Raw genomic sequence first — 18187 nt, 5'->3', positions numbered from 1 at the left:
ACACAAGGTCTATTATTCTCCTAGCAACTTCTTACATTTATAAAGCGATATTTAAAATCCGTCCTAAACATGATGACTTTGATGAGGCTCATCATCTCACAACAAGTCAGGCAGCAGCAGGTGGTCATGGTGTGTGTCCAACTGCTGGTCTCTGATCTGAAACTGGAACCACAGAATGGAATGACTATGGTACAACTACAAAGCCAGTTCAATCCAGCAACTAGCCAAGTGTTTTATTTTTATATAGATATATAAATTTATGGAAGCTTGGCCACAGTCAGGGATGTATTTAAATGAAAGTAAAAAAAAAAAAACAAATCACTTGCCTTGCTGTGGGCACTAAAGATAAAGCCATGTGATTGCTATTTCTGCACTGTCCCTCCATCCACGCAGCCAATCCCTGCCTGGTCTGGGTGGTGCCCATGCATGATGACATAAAAGGGGGTGAGGCATGCTGGAGTGTCTAGGATGTCCATGTAGGATATTTTTGCCCTTTATTTGTGTTTCCACTAAACGGGAAATAAAAAATGTATAGTATAAATAAGAGGTACACTCTTCTCATCACTAACATGTGGTGGGTGGTTTTAACATGCCTTTAATAGGGATGCCTATACAAGCTCAACTTTGCTTACAGCATAGTAGTCATATTTCCTTCTGGGTTTCTGATAGACTTGTACTGCCGGACTCAAGTCACTTTTCATACAAAAATCTTTTAGCCTGCCTTCAACTCGTTTGGCTTTTCTATTCTCCACCATGCCCACCCGTCTTTCTGACATGCCTAGTCACACACAACCTTAAATCCTTAGAAGAGCTCCTGCTGTAAGTGCCTGTCTTTGCCAGCAATCATTTGACATAGCACTTTCACTTACCTCTGCATTTAATGTAATTTCCTACCTCTCTCCATCAGTGGTGATGACTCACTACTAAGGTTAAAAAGGAACTTAGAAGTACAGCCGGCCTTAGGCACAAGCCAATTAGGCAGCTGCCTAGGGTACCGCTCTAGCAGAGGTGCTTTTCTAGTATTTATTTGTTTGGTTTTTGTAGTAAAGAAATTGTTTCTTTTAAAATATGTTGAAAAACAGAAGAGTAAGACAAACTGAGAAAAAGGAAGACAAGAGTTATCTGGATGGTGTAGGTAGACCAGGTGGTGCTGGGTGGGGCGATGTGGAGCCCTTTTGCCTACGGCACCAGTTGATCAAAGGACATCCATTCTTAGAAGTGGTTGTAGTCAGTCAAACCCATTGAGAACACTGCAAACACCCTGACCCTAACCTCACTTAAACAGCTTCTTTTGCCGTATCTTCTGTTCTCACTCCACGGGTGACTTATATCCAAACTGTCTGTAAAACGTGTGCTGTGGATGATGATGCGGATGGCACAGTTCGCTTGTGATTAACTACCTGTTACTCTAGTTATTTATTTACTTAATATAGTTTAAGCTGTGGATGCTGTTTGCTTGATTTTGATTAGCTAATTTTGTTAAAACTGACAATTTGCTTTTTTTTTCCCTTTTTTCTTGCAACTTATTTACATTGACTGTGTGCCTTTGTATCTTCCTGTTGGAGTCTTTGGCTACCCAGATCTGGGTTTTCCTTGTAAAAGGCCACGCAGTTCACTAAGATCTAACTGTTATAACAAATACTGAATGAAGTAAATAAATTAAAAACAAACAACATTTTAAATACATTTCTAGTTAGCTATATTAATTTATTTATGACACATATAATATGCATGCATAATGGATTTTTCCTTTTTTATTAGCTGATAAAACCGTGAAAAATGGTGACTCACAGCCTGTGAAGGAGACAGATCCTTCTGCACCAAAGGCAACAAGTGACCTTGTTATGCGGAGAACACGCCATCAACAACTGTCAAGCGATTCACCAGAAAAACGTGCCTCTAGAACTGGTGGGAAAGTCATCAAATCAGCCTCAACTACGGCACTATCCGTCATTATTCCAGCAGGTAGCATTCGTTTTCCTTTTAAAGTCAAGGAGATCCTTTTCTGTTCTTTTAGCAAAAGCACAAACCTAGATCCTAAGGGCCTGTCACTGAAAACGCACGAGTATAGTTAAAGTCGAACAGAATATTTAACTTCAGGCAGAAGACTGCAGAAAACTACCAAATAAATATTATTTCACAGTCCTGGTCAGTTGGATTCGGTTTGCAAGACTAGGCTCCTGTGTTAGGCTAGACAGTAGGGAGGCAATCACTTGCGGAAAAAAATATATTTAGTTCCCAGAAAAAGTAAAAGTTGGTTTATTTTCTTCACAATCCTTTCTTGCACTGGCTGGCAAGGAAGTACCTGGGAGATATAGTATTCTGAAATTGAAGAGAACAGACAAGTTTAAAAATGGTAACATTTGAACTAGAGAGAAATAAGAAACTTGTATTGTTAATATGGAGGACATTTTTTTTAAGCAACTGCAGTTTTGGAAACTTTCTATCTGATGTTCATCATTTTAGCACTACTGCAATCACTTTATGGGTTTTATCCCAAGACGACTGATAACTTTATAGGTAGTTACTAGACTAGCTGCCATTGTGGACCATTTTAAGCCTAGCCTATTTCCATTTTAGAGGTGAGAATAAAACCTTGTACTTTGTCTTTGTTACGTAAACACTTTAACCATTAAACCAACCCCCAGCCCCAAAATTGGGTCAACATTATGGTGCTGTATGTATGTTTTTGGAAGCATTCATAGGTAAATGCTAGAGTATCAGTCTGCAGAATGTTACAAGCTTAGCTAATAACTGGGAGGTCAGAATCAAGCTATGTACCTTGGATCTATGAGGTTAAGACTTTAACCGTTATGCCAACCCTCCCCTACAGCAGTAACCATTTGAACATGTACCGTTACGGTAAATTTATTTACACAACTGCACTTTCTGTTTAACTAAAGAAAACCAGGATAGTTAGAGAGTCATTTACAGGCTACCTGTGGAGCAGGTGGTTAATTAACAGCCTGAAGGCTGCACACTTTTTAACAATCAGCATCCCCTACAAGTTGGTGCCTAGGGCAGGTGCCACATTTGCCTTACAGCAGGTATACTGCTGGCACCAGGCAACTGGAAATGGTGTTTCTCCACCCCAAAAGATCGCTAGCACTGCAAAGGATTGATACTAGAACTATCAAACACAAGGTAAATGATTCTAAATAATTGAAAACCACCAAACCAGACAAACCATGACATGTTTTTTTTTTTTTTTTTGTGTGTGCAGGACATCAAACCCTCCTTTATCTTTCACATTGGAGGCTTTGTTCCCCACATACTCTTACTTAAATATGATAAGCACATAGCTGTGAAACTGTGCAGAAAGGACAAAAACTCTGCAACAGCAAATATAATGTATTTTGGGACCACAGGCTTGAAGTATAAATGAACTTATAGCAAACAGGGTGTCACAGTGATGTAGCAGTTAGAGCTGTTGTCTACAGCAAGAGATTCTCTGGTTCGATGCTTGGTTTGGCTGCCTTCTGTGCGGAGTCTGCATGTCCTGCCTGTGTTCACATAGGTTTCCTCCCACATTCCAAAGACATGCATCTGATACATTTCTCCCTGGCCCTCCCTTAAAAATAGGCTCTGTCCCAGTAAACAAAAGTTAAAATAAAAAATATGGTGGGGGGAAGGTAAAACTGTGGAAATGGTATCAGGATGTTAATTTTTAATGGCATAAATGTTGTGCATTTGTAGGAATATCTAAAAGGTCATGGAGAATGAGCATAAAAATGTTTATGGAGCAGTTAAGATTTGAAAACTGATGGTAAAATGCTGGACAGGGATAAATTTAGTTTATTTATTTATTCTATTTTATATATCGTCAACAGCATTGTACCCATGCATTAAATAGGAATGCATGAGTAGAATGCTGTTGACGATATCCATATACCCACATTGTAACACATCCTGAGCATTGATGTAACTATGGAGAAGACTGGGGATGAAAGTACATCAAGATGGATGGATGGATACCTAAGATTAGTGAATGAATGCATGGCAAAAATTTATAGATGTGTTGTTTGCAAAGAAGAAGAAACAGAAAAAAAACAGTAATGGAAGAATGTCATGTTCTGATGGTCTCCATGAGGTTTCCAAACTGAAAGTTGCAGACCCCTAGTACAAGGTCTTTCTGAGTGCCTCACTCCCATCTAGATCAAAAGCAGGAGTTAGATTGTTCTGATTTACTGTTCCCACAGTAAGATATTTTTCTTTTGTGTTATGAGGAGTTCGTACTTCAGGGCCCCACATGGGGATTAAGAAAGAGAAAGAAAAACAGAATCAAGCAAATACAAGTATGTCATGAATTATGTTTTTTTATCACTATTGCAGTATTCTTTACAAAAAGGATATCCTGCTGAAGATAGCCGTACAACTTGCCAGCATACCAAAGCCTTGGAAACGTTCAAGTGCCATGAGTTAGGTGTATGTCCTACATCTGAGTCATAAGTCACATATGAGCATCAAACCCTCAGACTGTCTTTACTCCAGTCTGAATGTTGTTCATCATGTATCAGCTGCAAAGCCTTAGAAAGGTCAGTACCCCCACAGGGAACTGTTCCTTGTTTTGGAAAGGTAAGTACCCCCATTAGGAACCGTTCTTTGTTTTGGAAAGGTAAGTATCCCCATTGGGAACTGCTCCTTGTTTTAGAAAGGTAAGTACCCCCACTGGAAACTGTTCCTTGTTTTGAAAAGGAAAGTACCCCCATTGGGAACCGTTCCTTGTTTTGGAAAGGTAAGTACCCCCATCGGGAACTGTTCCTTGTTTTGGAAAGATAAGTACCCCATTGGGAACTGTTCCTTGTTTTGGAAAGATAAGTGCCCCCATTGGGAACTGTTCCTTGTTTTGGAAAGATAAGTACCCCCATTGGGAATTGTTCCTTGTTTTAGAAAGGTAAGTACCCCCATTGGAAACTGTTCCTTGTTTTGGAAAAGTAAGTAACCCCCATTGGGAACTGTTCCTTGTTTTGGAAAGGTAAATACCCCCATTGGGAACTTTTCCTTGTTTTGGAAAGGTAAGAACCCCCACTGGGAACTGTTCCTTGTTTTCTCTTTGCTATTTGTTTTACATGTCATCGATAAAAGGGAAATGTGAGTGTGGGAGGCAGATTTCCCATGAAGGCAGGTGCAAAAAGTGCCTTTTCTGCTTAGGTGCAGACCATGATTGTATGCAGTGTGATACTGCCAGACCTTTGTACCTAGGACCATGCACAGCCATTGGTTGTCTCTGGCTGTGTATTTGAAAATCAACATCTTAAGCTGTTGGCTCAGGAAGCTATGGCTTCTGAATCTGCCCACCCAGATGTTCAGCCGCTTTCTAAAAAGAAGTAAAAAAAGATGTGCTTAGAGACTTCTGCTGTCCTGCCTCTACTGGACGTCTCCATAGGGTCAGATGAAGAAACTGAGGACCATCCTGTTCAGATACCTGCTTCTTCTTGTATGATCCCATTAGAGGTCAACATGAAGAGCTTGTTATTTATACATCTGCTGAGGCTGAGCTGACATCTGTTGCAGATAAGAAGGAGGAGCCACAGCTGATTATTTATGAAGGCTGGGGGGGGGGTACCCAGATACCTGTTAGGGAAAAATTACCCGGTTCCCTTATTGAAGTTACACAGGGTTTAGAACACCCTAAACTAGTTAGGGCAGAAGTTCCTGTTCAGAAAAAAACAAGACTAGGCTTGTGATCTCTGTTGCTAAGAACCCCCCATAAGGAATGGCAAGATTTCACAGAGGGTGTTTTTAAGGCCCTTGTGGCCTTAAAACATCCTCAGGGTCTGTCAGTATCATCACCTGTTGTTTTTTCCTCTTCTTCCTCTTAGAGACTTAGGGTTTCTGATTCCTCTGATGAGGATGAAGATCTGGATTCTGGGAAAGAGTCCCTCACTTATTCCTCCCTGATCCATTCCCATCTTACTCTGGGCTCAGATGAGGATAATACCATGTCCCCTATTGTGGTATTTTCCTTTGGGGACACCACTACAAAAATGACAGGGTATTTTCAGTGGGAGAGCTCCCAAATGTCTAAGGTCTAAAAGAGATATTATAACCTCTTATAGATGGATTCTCCCAGGCCTTCTTTAATACCTCCTGTTTTCAAAGCCCTTTTTGATACCTTTACCTCTGCTTCACAGACTCCAGAGTCTCACCCTCCTGCTCCTTAAAAGCTGGAGAAGTTTAACAAGGTTACTGAGGTACAGGAATTTTACAATAATCCTTCTTCAGACAGTGCAGTAATTTCTCTATCTGATGACAAACCTTCCAAGTTACTTTCTTGCCCTAAGGTTTTACCTCTGGTAAAGATAGTAGAGCTATGGACAGGTATGTTAAGAATGTGTATACCTGCCACTTTAGCCTTTAGGGCCATTAATTACCAGACCTGTATGACCAGATATGTTCTGGCTCTTCTATCTAACCTTGGGGATATTCTGGCTGACATTTCACATGACTGACTCTTAAGCTAAGACCTCTGACATTTCCTTACTAGATTCTGCATCACAGGTAGGTCACCATTTCATAAAATGCAGCTGTGATGCTGCTAATATCTCTTATCAGGTGGCTGCATCATGGTCAGTTATCAGGAGGTATTCCTGTCTTAGACTTCCATCTCTCCCTAAGTATGTCAGGACCAAATTATTGGACTCCTCAATGGACACTCAAAATGTGCGTGGCTGTGCAGCTGCAGAACTCTTGAAAACTTTACAAGATAAAAGAAAGGTTATGCAAGACCTCAAATAAATTCTTCTTTCTTCTATCCATAAATTTCAAAGGAGCCACTGTTCTAAGACTCTATTTGTGTGTAGGCACCCTAAGTAACCCTTGAAGGGCAAGAAACCGCCTAAGAGAGTGTTTCCTGAGAAACCAGCTCAGGATTCAAGAGGACGGAATTCTTCCTTCCCAGACAAGAGAACCTCTATTTGACATTCATCCTTCTCTGCCCCTCAACCAAATCCCTCTTTCTTTCAGGTTGACTCTGCCTTTTTAGTTTGGCAACAAATCACAACAGACTCTTGGGTTCTTCTGGTTATCCAAAATGGTTATTTCATGTTTGGTAATCTCTTCCTCCTTTTTCAGGGATCCCTCAGCCTCCTCCTTGCCAACTGCCTCATTTTCTCCTCTTCTTGAGGACCTCTTGGCACAATAGACCATTCAGCCAATCCCTCTGTTCTAGAGGGGTAAGGGATTCTACTCCAGGAAGTTTTTGGTCTCCAGGAACTAGAGATTTTGAAGACCCGTTCTAGGTCAGATCTATATTACAAGATCGAAACTTTAGTTAATCGAATAAAGATCGATCTTGTAATATTGAAACCTGAAAATTTCGAACGGCTGATTTAACCCAGGGAAACACTTCCCTTGGCCACATGAAAAAAAAAACTTTAAATCCCAAATCAAGTGGGGAGCTTTGCCCCCCACACTCCCCCAACTAAATATACCAACTCTCAGATCGCTCCGAATTGGAGAAAAGGGCATAATCCACATAATGGCTAAGGGAAGTGTTTCCCTGGGTTAAATCGTCCATTTGAGATTTTTAGGTTTCGATATTACAAGATCAATCTTTAGTTATTCGATTAACTGACATTTCAATCTTGTAATATAGACCCTTCTAGAGCTCTCTTTTCTCAGCACCTTTCTAGAAGTTCCTTCTTTCAAAACACTGTCTCTCCAATGTCTGTTTCCTCTGCTGCTTCCTCAGGCCTGCATGATATGTTTGGACCTGAAGGACGCCTATCTCCATATTCCTATTCACCCTCTTCAGAAAGTTTTTACAATTCTCTATTTCTTCCTCACATTATCATTTCTCTGCTTTGCTTTTTGGTCCCTCTACAGCACTGAGGGACTCTCTAAAGTGTCTCACCCTGGTCATAGCCTTTTGCAGACTCCATGGTGTTCAGATCGTTCCCTGTCTGGGTGACCTTCTTTTTCAAATCCCCTCTCAGCAGCTTCTTCTGCAGGATCTCAAATCTGCCATATCCCTCCTTTGCAGTGTGGGTTTCACTCTTAGCCACACAAAGTCCATTCTGACCCCTTCTCAGGACCAGATATTTCTAAGATGCAGGATTCAGACCCTCTCAATGATGTTTTTTTCTTCTTCCTCCTCCCAAGATCATCTCCTTGACAGCATTCTTTCAGGATCTTCTTCCTTTACAGTTGGTGTCTGTTAGAGAATTTATACAAGCCATATGGTTCATGGCCTCCATTTTTCCAATGGTTCCTTTGGCTAGACACCATATGAAAAAGTTTCAGTGGTACCTCATGACAATTTGGCTGCATCATTGTCATCCTTTAGACCTTCCCATTTTTCTCTTACCTTTTCAAGTTCCTTCCTCAGTTCAGGAGCTGTTTACAGAAATTTCAGACCGGGTCTAAATCAGAAGATCAAAGTTTCAAAACTTCGAATCTGATATGGTTGACACCATATGATCGAAGTTTTGAAACTTTGAATCTTTCAATGGAGATCTCCGTACAGCGTGGAATGGGAAGATTTCCCTTTTCTGCACTGTAGTGCGATCTCAAAGTTGGCATATTTAAGTAGCGAGGGGTGCTTAGAGCATATAAATTGTTTGTTTTTGTAGGTTGTTGTGTTTTATTACATCTTCGAAGTTTCAAGACTTCGATTATATGGTGTCAGCCATATTAGATTCGAAGTTTTGAAACTTCGATCATGTAATATAGACCCTTTCAGACCTATGTTGGGGGGCTTCTTCCAGCAACATCAGAGTCCAGGTGGTCTGGTCTCCTTGGCAGGTGAGAGATCATAACAACATCATGGAAATGAGTGCTTTTATCCTATTCCTGCAGGCTCTGCATTCCCTTTGGATTCCAGGCCCCCTCCGAATATTCATGGATGACACCAATGTCATGTGATGTGCAAACAAGCAGGGGGAGAAAAAGTATTACCTTCTTTGCAGAGTGCCCATCCTTGCTTTGGAGTTTGATATCCACCCTCACTTAAGACTTCAGGTGGTTTATATTCCCTCAGATCATAATTTGGCAGCAGACTATCAGGTCCAGGACTGATCCTCATGAGTGGATGCTTCACAGGGACAATTGTCCATCAGTGGGGTATTCCTCAAGTGGATCTTTTTGACTCCCCTCTGAACAGGCAATTTCCCAACTTCTGTTCCACAGTGCCAGGTCCTCTGGCTTGGAAAGTGGACACTATGTCTTTTTCTTGCAAAGGAATGCTCCTGTATGCTTATTCCCCTCTCCCACTGTTACTGAAGGTCCTACATAACAACATGAGGGACAGGGCAAAAATCTTGTTGGTGACTACCTTTTGCTCCAGACAGCATTGGTTTCCCCTTCTTTTTCACTTGGCTAGGGGCAATCATTGCAAGTTACTTCACAGAATGGATCTCCTCACACAGGACAAGGGCCCTCTCATTCACCCACATCCTTTCCCCTGCATTTGGCTCTGTGGGTGATAGGATTTTGATTACTTTTTAGTACCAGTTTTGAGGACATGCTTCAGGTTTTGCAGGAGACCAGAAAACCCACTACAAGAAAATCTAATATTATAAATTGGAAGAGACTTTCTATTTGGTGTCACAAACATGAGCAGGAACCTTTTTTAATGTGTATTCCTACTGTTTATTATTTGCGTGAGTTGCTCAATTCTGGTCTGGCATACTCTTCTGTTAAAGCTCATTTGTCAACCAGTTCTGCTTGTCTGCCCTTGGCTCCACCATCTTCCTTTAGGTTTGAGGTTAAACAGTTTCTAAAAGGTATCCTTTATATTAGGCATCCAAAAAACAATACCTTCTTCTCAGGACCTTAATTTTGCTCCTGAAAAGCTAACTCATTCACCTTTTGAACTAGAAGCTTATTCTGGTTTGAAAGTCTGTACCTGAAAAATGGTTTTGTTGGTAGTTCTGACTTCTGCCAAAAGAGTCTTTGAACTTCAAGCCCTTATGGCAGTTCATCCTTTCCTGGGTTTCCACAGAGACAGTGTCTCTTCAGACTAATCCTTCTTTCATGCCTAAAGTGGTCAATGACTTGTCTTTCAACCAGACTATTCATCTTCCTTCCTTTTTCCCTCCCTTCAAAATAGCAGCGAGAGGGTTCTCCATTCTTTGGATTTCCATAGGCAGCTCAAATAGTATTTAGGTAAAATCAAAGACATTAGAAAATCTGAGCAGCTTTTTTTTTTTTTCAAGCCAAGAACTTGGGTTTAGCTGTTCCTAACAAGCCATCTCCTTTTGAATTTCTAAAGCCAGTTCTTGTTGTTATTCTTTTCATGGTAAGCAGCTTCCTGCTGTTCCTGCTCATTCTAGTAGGGTAGTTGCCTCTTCTGGTGCTTTTGTTAAGGGTCTCGATGTTTGGTCCATTTTGGACATTGCCACTTGGTCTTCTTCATTTACTAAGCACTACAAGTTGGATGTTGTTTCTAGAGCTAGGGCAGGATTTGCCAGATCCAAACTCCATGGATTTTTGGAGGACTGCTCTTTGGTTTCCTCCAGTCATGATTTTCAGTTGCTTTAGTGCTCTCTCTTTTGTAAGGAATACTGCAATGGTGATAAGGAAGGACATAGCATGGTTGTGTAAGAACTTACCATATCTGTAGATGTCCCACGACTCACTGTTGTAGTAGTCTGTCCCTCTCCTTCCTCACTTCATTTATGTTTTTACCTTTCCTCTGGCCAAGGGGTCTTTCTTCTTCCCTCGTTCAGGAGATACATGTTGTTCTGCAGGGGCAATTCAGTTCTGAGGATATAGTGCTCGTATATTACTTATATACCTTACTCCTCGGACTAAGGATATATGTCTGATGTACGGCACTTAAAAGGAATCAAGGCTTGGTGTGCTGTCTAGACATATAGCTATCCTCAGCATGTTATCCCTTTCGTAAGGAATTCTCAACAGTGAGAAGTAAGTTCTTACACAACTGTACTGTCCTTGGGTGGCTGTATAAAAAGGAATAAGAAAAGGTGAGCTGAAAATCCAAACCTGCATTGTATAGCTTCCTGCAGATGAAGAAAATGAGAACTTTTTATTCAGGTTTCATTTGAATTTTTTATTTATCCTTTGTTGACCAGGTTACTCCCACTAGGCTAGTAGCCTCTTTTCAGGGGAGACCCAAGGTGGTATTTATACTACCAGAGGAAATTTGGCTAGGAAATTAGGGAACTTTCCCTACTCTTTTTAATAGGTGCCACAGTAGCTTTTACATCCATCTGAGCTACCAGCAACTCAAGCAGATGGGGGCCTCTGTTTAACATCTCATCTGACGGACGGCAGCTCAGAAATGTAGTGCTCCCCTAATGCTGCAGAATAGTGTCAGAAATCAGTCTGTATGGTGTGGGAATAGAACCCACAGCCTTCTGCAGCAAAGGCAAGTGTGCTACTTGTGCCACTAACACTACAGCTTGTTGTGGGTAATAAATGAAGAAATAAAAGTGTGTGCTGCAGTCCATGAATAAGCAGTCCTAGCAAACAGACAGGGACTGTTAGGAATACTGCTCAGAAGGCATTCTCAGAGAACTTGAGACCAAAGGGGATATTATCACATCTCCTAAGAATCAAAAGCTCAATGTAGAAAGAAAGCACCAGACAGGTATTTAAGGGTAACCAAGGGGTTGCAGTCAAGGTTCCAAAGAGTTTTGTGTAATGCTTATAGTGTTTACCACAAAATAAAAGAGTCCTAGTATTCTTTGTTTACTTAAAGTTAGCTAAATTGAGAACTTACACGGACTCATAATCCTACTGATACGAATTTACACAACCCCTGTAGTTCTGATGAAATGTATTACCTATTTCTGAGTAATTGATTATACTTTGAATATTATGCTGTACCATACAGATAGTGACTGACAGCCACACCAAAATATGGAAGGTCAACAGTTCCACTGTGAACTTTATGTATGGTTTCCGTATCTAATCACCCACTTACAATATTCTAAGTCTGAGATCTGCAGATATTTGCATGAAGTTTCAGATTTCTTTCCATGCATTTGTTGACCTTTTCAGATTCTCATTTTGTACTTGTCAGTCAATAATAATATGGAAAACGTTGATCAGCATAGCTTTGTGCAAAGCCTAATGTACACACAGCGACGCAGACTCTTGGAGTATTTAACATCCCACTAGTGCTCTGTACACAGCAACATTTTTTTCTTCCTATGTGAAGTAGTAAGGGACCTCAGTGTTGCTGTTTAATGCTTTGCCTGGTTACATAGCAGAATGAGCCTGATATTCAATTTTTAAACTCTACATTTTGTTTTCATTATTATTGCTGTAGGTATACTGGACAGAATTCACAGTCTGGGTTAAATTTGTAGCCCACCAACAAAGTATGGAAGCACACTATATTAACAAGGTAGTATCATGCACAGCTGGCCATCAGCACATTCTGGTGCCCCCCCCCCATCCTTTGTCAAATCTGCCTACCCCTGCTGATCTCCCTCTGGTCTTACTCCACCAGTTTTGGAGTCACAAGTACTTTAAGGCATTCCAGGACCACACATCATTTTGCGCTGTGAATCCCAGGGCCACACATCATTTTGCACTGTGAATTCCAGGGCCACACATCATTTAGCACTATGAATCAGAGGGCCACACATCATTTTGTGCTGTGACAGGTGAAGTTTTTTCTTATTTGACCCATCCTCATCCTCCCCTCCCATGCAATCACTGTTTTTTTTCAGAAGAGTGGGCATGCTGGCATACTTCCCTGCCTCTGCTGCAGATCAGCCAGTGTCTGTCCCCTTCCCGGTCTTTGGACCTTGCCGTTTTTGAACTCAGGTCACTTGGGCCCTAGTCAGGGCCATATTCCTCTATGCCATGGTGCTGGCTAGTATCATATAGAGATAATGTTTATGTATTGATTAAGCTGTGGAGCAATCCCACTGGAAAGTTTACAATAAAAAGCCCAAAGCATAAATGTCCAGTACTCAAGCTGTCTTTTTTGTTTGCTTTTAAGGAAATACCTTATAATTTTGAGTCTCAGGGCATCTGTAATTCTCATGATACCCCAAGCAGAACTCCATGCGAGAAACATCCAATGATATCTGAAGTCTGTTTGGTCCCAGCACCAACATCCTTTGTCTTTTTTAAATCCCACTGCTGGAGTTTGCCAGAAGAGAAATCACTTGTTTGGGACAGCAAATTTCCCTAAACCCAGGTCTCCCTTTCTCCCTTCCTGCTCCAAAACAGTCACTTATCACAGATATCTTGGACTTTGCTTGGGGAGCAGTTTCAGGAGGGATAAAAGTGTAAGGTTTTTTGGCACATCAAAGACAGACACAGGCATGTAAATATAAAAGAAATGCTTGCCCTGTTCAAGGCACTCAACTCTCCGAATCATCTTTTGTCCCTGGGACATCTTCAAGTTGTTACAGACAACACTAGAACCATGTGGTACATCAGCAAGTAAGGGGGAACCATGTCCTACCCACAGACTTGCCATGTTAGCTTGGGATATAGCTTCACAGCACAATCTCACTCTATAGGCATGCTACATTCCATCAGAGCAAATGTATGTGGCAGAGAAGCTCAGCAGGACAAGAGCAGATCCTAAAGAATGGAAACTACATTGGGGGGGGGGGGTCTTCCAAGATTTGATCCATCTGCGGGGAGTTCCTCAAGTAGACCTCTCTGCCTACACTCTGAACTATGAGATGGCAACATTCTCCTCCAGGATTCCATGCAAGAAGGCCTCAAAGACAGATGCCTTTTTTTTTGTTTTGGACAGAAATGTTCCTGTTTGCTTTTCCACCCTTTCCACTGGCATCCACGGTACTTCTAAAGATTCAGAAGGAGTCCCTGCAAGATTATTGTGGTGACTCCCTTCTGTCCCAGGCAACTGTGGTTCTCCCTCCTTTTGGAAATAGCCAGGGACAATTACCACACTCTTCCTCACAGACTGGATCTACTCACACAAGAATAGGGGTGCTTCATACATTCTGATCCCAATCAACTTCAGCTGACTGCCTGGAGTCTTAATTCCCTTTTAGCCACCTGTTTACTGAGGATGTGTAGCAGGTACTAATGGAGGCAAGAAGGCCTGTTACGAGAAAATCATTTATTACCAAATGGAAAATATTTTCTAGTTGGTGCCAACAGTATAACCAACACCCATGTAGGACTAGTGTCCCTTTGGTTTAACAATATTTGTGTTAGTTACTGTCCTATGGCCTTTCTTACTCTTCCATTGAGGTTCATTTATTGGACATTTCAGCATGTATGCAGATGCAGCCCCTTCTTTCAATGCATTTTAGGTCAAATTGTTTTTGAAACGGGTGTACATAAGAGGCATCCAAGAAAAACAGTGTCTCCTCCTTGGGATCTTAATTTTGTGTTAGAGAAGCTAACACTTGCTCCATATGAACCAGATAATCTGGCTGACTTTTTTTTAACATGAAAAACAGTTTAACTAATTGCTTTGACCTCTGCATCTTCTATACAGTCATTGTCAATTCACCGTTACATAGCAAATTCAATTGCTGCCTTCCGTTAAACCTCATTCCACCTCCATAACATTATTCTGCATGTATTGTTCTTGCAATTCCCATTTTTTCTATGTAATTGGCTCCTACTCTTTTCTGAAAATCTCACTTCCTCTTGTTTTATCCCTGTTACTATAATCACTACTTCTAGTACGGTTGGTTTAGACTTTGATTTCCATTTTCTAGTATTTGCTTTTTTGGCAGTCACCATAATTAGTCTCAGCAAGGGTTTACTATGACTAGGCAATTCCGATTCTGTATCACAGCTTAAAAAAAAAAATCCGTAGTTACACTAATTTGCCCACCCAGTATTTCTGACAGAGCAGTCTGCAGGGAATTTTTTAAGTGTGACAACTTATTACACTCCCCAAAAATATGTTCCCAATTACCTCTTTCTTCCTTATCACACCTCCAGCATTTGAAATCTAACTGAGGAAAAAGTATTTGCGGAGTCTGTTTGGGTATAAAAATCCCTATGCAAACATGTCCAAGTAAAGATTCTAAATCTTATAGACTTTGTTTCATATTTGGGAGCCATACACATATCACCCCATTGTTTCTTTGTGAAATTCTTATCTCCCCAAGCTTTTCTAACTTCCTGTGATTGATTCCTGAAGTTATCATGCAATATTGTATATGCTGTACTAATTATCCCCTTTTAAACAGCAGCTTTTGTTCTAGATTCTACTAAAAACTCTACCAGTGCTGATCTTTCACTTAGTATTCCCATATTCTTTTCTCTTTGCATATACTCTGATATCAGTCCTTGATAGGGAGGGCAATTTCTAGCCTGCAGTCCAGATGTATTGTTGGCCTCTTCCCATTCTGTTAACTTTCCCCACTAATTATTTGCTCCCAATAAACTGGTTCCTGTGTCAGTTTTCTCCAGTAAATTCCAGGCCCCTCTTGCCTATTGTTTGTATCCCTAATTGCAGTCATCCCTATTGGCAGAATCTCCTTTCTCCATTCCTGTGTTGGCTTGGTTCTTAGAATACTTTCTGCTACTTTATGGATTTAATATTCTGTGTGGTTATTATTATTCTCATTATGGATCTGTATCCAAATCCCATTCTTGAGCCTCCCCTGTTTCATCATCATCTCTTTGCACTTTGAATTATAGCTTTCTGCTTGTGCTATGTATAATAGCCTTCACTCTGTAGCTCTGAAATACTCCTTCAAATCAAGTAATCCCAAACCACCTTATTCTTTGGGATTGATCATCTTTGCTCACTTGACTCTTGCCTTCTTATTCTTCCAGATAAATTCCTTCAACTCTTTATTAATTGCTATCCACAACTCCTACTCTTGTCGATAAAAATATGCCTGACCCGTGTATAAAACTAAAGAAACTAAAAACATTTTCACTATTTATATCTTGTTATCCAGATCCATAAAACAGAGCTTCCAGTTACTCAGATTTTGTATTATCTTTTGTTTAGTCTGTTCCCACACATTCTTATCTGCCATAACAAAATCCTTTTTAAGCCATACTCCTAAGTCCTATCCCTTTATTCTATCTCCTACCGACTATTAAGGAGTGACCTATGCTTGACCTACAAGGCACTCACAATTCCAGCCCTGATGGAGTTGCTGTACATGTACAAGTCAAACAGCGCAAGGGTAACCTGATCTAGGGATCTAAACTTAGTCAGCAACTCAAACAAAACATGCTAGAAAGACAGATATGTGTCTCAGAGTCTGCCCTTTTTTGAAACGGGCTTTTTATTCACGTTAAGTAGAACTCTTCCCTGTCCCTCTTCAAATGCACTTTGGATCAATAGTTGGGGAAAGGAAAGTTACACCGGGGGTAGTGCCCATATCCCTTATGGACAGGGACAGACTGTAAGATATTCAATGCACAGGCACAAATCCATGCCAAGGTGCCATATATTGGGTCATACTGACTAGGCTCTTAAGCCGTTAGTCTAGTAATCTCCTATGAATCTATGATGTCCCCATAAATATGGATATTGCTGAACCAATTCATGTGTGGGTACATAGTTTACAGCTATAGCCTTTGTTGTACCTTCATTAATTTTATATCCCAAAAAGATTTGCAACTGTCTCAGTATGTTCCACAACACTGAAATGTCCTTTTGTGTTTTTTTTTATCATGTACAAAGTAAGACCATCTGCAAATAAAGCCAACTTTTCTTAATTGCCATACCAATTGTATCCTTGAATTTCTGAGTTCCTTATTTTCTTTGCCAATTTTCTAAATGTAACACAAATAACAAAACTTATCAGGGAGGACACACACACACACACACACACACACTTTAATTTTTGCATCTGATCCCTCCTATATCCTCCCAATTAACCAGATTATTGTGTCAGGGGATGGAAGTGCTTCCATTGCCTATTCATAAAATCCCAGCTTACTCTGTCAAATGCTTTCTCTGTATCTAGACCCACCAACAACAGTGGTATTTTCTTACATTCTGCTTCTGACTGGATCATCAGTGTTCTGTTAATGTTGTCAAGTGTTTGCCTCCCCTCCACACAACCACATTGATACATATCTTATCAATTTTGGTATTAACTTTGCTATCCTTTTAGCAATTATAAACATAAACACTTTGTAATCATGGTTTAAAACTGAAATGTGGTTATATGAAGCTGGATTTGATAGGTCTTTACCATCTGTAGATGTTGCAGCCACCACAGCTTTCTTCCAGGATGCTGGTTATCACTTCTCTCCCAGCTTCCAAACTTCTACAAGAATACCATCTATTCATGGAGACTTTCTTGTTTATATATCACAATTTTTATTTCATCTCCTCCTGTCCTAGCTGTTAGTAATTGAGCCTCATCTACCTCTAACCTTAACATATTAATTCTTTCATAAACATTTCAATTTGTACTTTTTCCTTGATTTCCACATTTCTCTGCTTTATACAGATTTTCAAATTCTTGTATGCCTAAAGTGGTATCTGAGTTTACTTTAAGCCAAACTATCCACCTCCCCATTTTCTTTCCTGGAATAAAATTGAGGGAAAAAGGATACCCTGTACCTTGGATGCCCACAGAGAACTCAGGTGCAATCTTGACAGAACCAGATCTTCAGGTCATTTGTTCATTTCTTTTGGAGGTAAGAAGAAGGGACAACTTGTGTCAAAATAGACTATTTCGAAATAGTTGTCTGAAGCAGTTTGTTACACCCACTGCAACAAAACTATTCCAGGCAGGGTCAAGGCCCACTCTACCAGAGCCTTGGCTTCATTTATCCCCTTTTGGAAAGGATTGGATTCTATAAGTATTCTAGGAACTACTGCTTTGTTTTCTGTACATACTTTTACAAAGCACTATAAGCTGGATTCCTTGGCAAGGTCCAGATCAAGCTTTGCTAGGACCACTTTTCAGGGCCTACTGGATTCTTCTCCTTCTACCTCCCAAATATAGTTAGCTATGGTAATCTACCCATATAGCTAAGGCTACTGCATCAGTGATCAATATGATGAACACGGTACGGTTGTTAAGTAAATCTTACCATAACAGTAGGTGTTTTGAATGATCACTCCTGCAATAGCCACCCCCTCCTTCATGTTTCTTTGGTGTGTTTGTTTATGCCATGGTGTGTTCATTTATTTTTTGTTTTCCTAACATTGTGCTTTAAAGGCTCAGCCTCCCTGTCTGTGTTAGCAGGAAAGCTCTGAAGGGTTTTATACCCAAACTTGTCTTTTAATCAGCTCAGCTCAAGCTGCTTAACATTTTGGGCATGTGGAAAGTGCCCTGATGCTTTG

General features: G+C 40.5%; 1 protein-coding gene across 1 annotated transcript in view; it reads left to right on the top strand.

The window, feature by feature from the left end:
- The window catches only part of MAST1 (microtubule associated serine/threonine kinase 1), a 1222161-nt gene that overhangs the window by 1056757 nt on the left and 147217 nt on the right, over window positions 1–18187 (top strand). Inside the window, exon 21 of the mRNA XM_044084747.1 lies at window positions 1762–1965. Coding sequence (XP_043940682.1) covers window positions 1762–1965 — 204 coding nt within the window. The remainder of the gene's footprint in view (window positions 1–1761; window positions 1966–18187) is intronic.

The sequence above is a fragment of the Protopterus annectens genome, chromosome 9.part0 (assembly GCF_019279795.1).
Source record: "Protopterus annectens isolate FY-2018-M chromosome 9.part0, PAN1.0, whole genome shotgun sequence".
Classification (NCBI taxonomy): domain Eukaryota; kingdom Metazoa; phylum Chordata; order Ceratodontiformes; family Protopteridae; genus Protopterus; species Protopterus annectens.
This window is presented reverse-complemented; position numbering and strand designations above follow the sequence as displayed.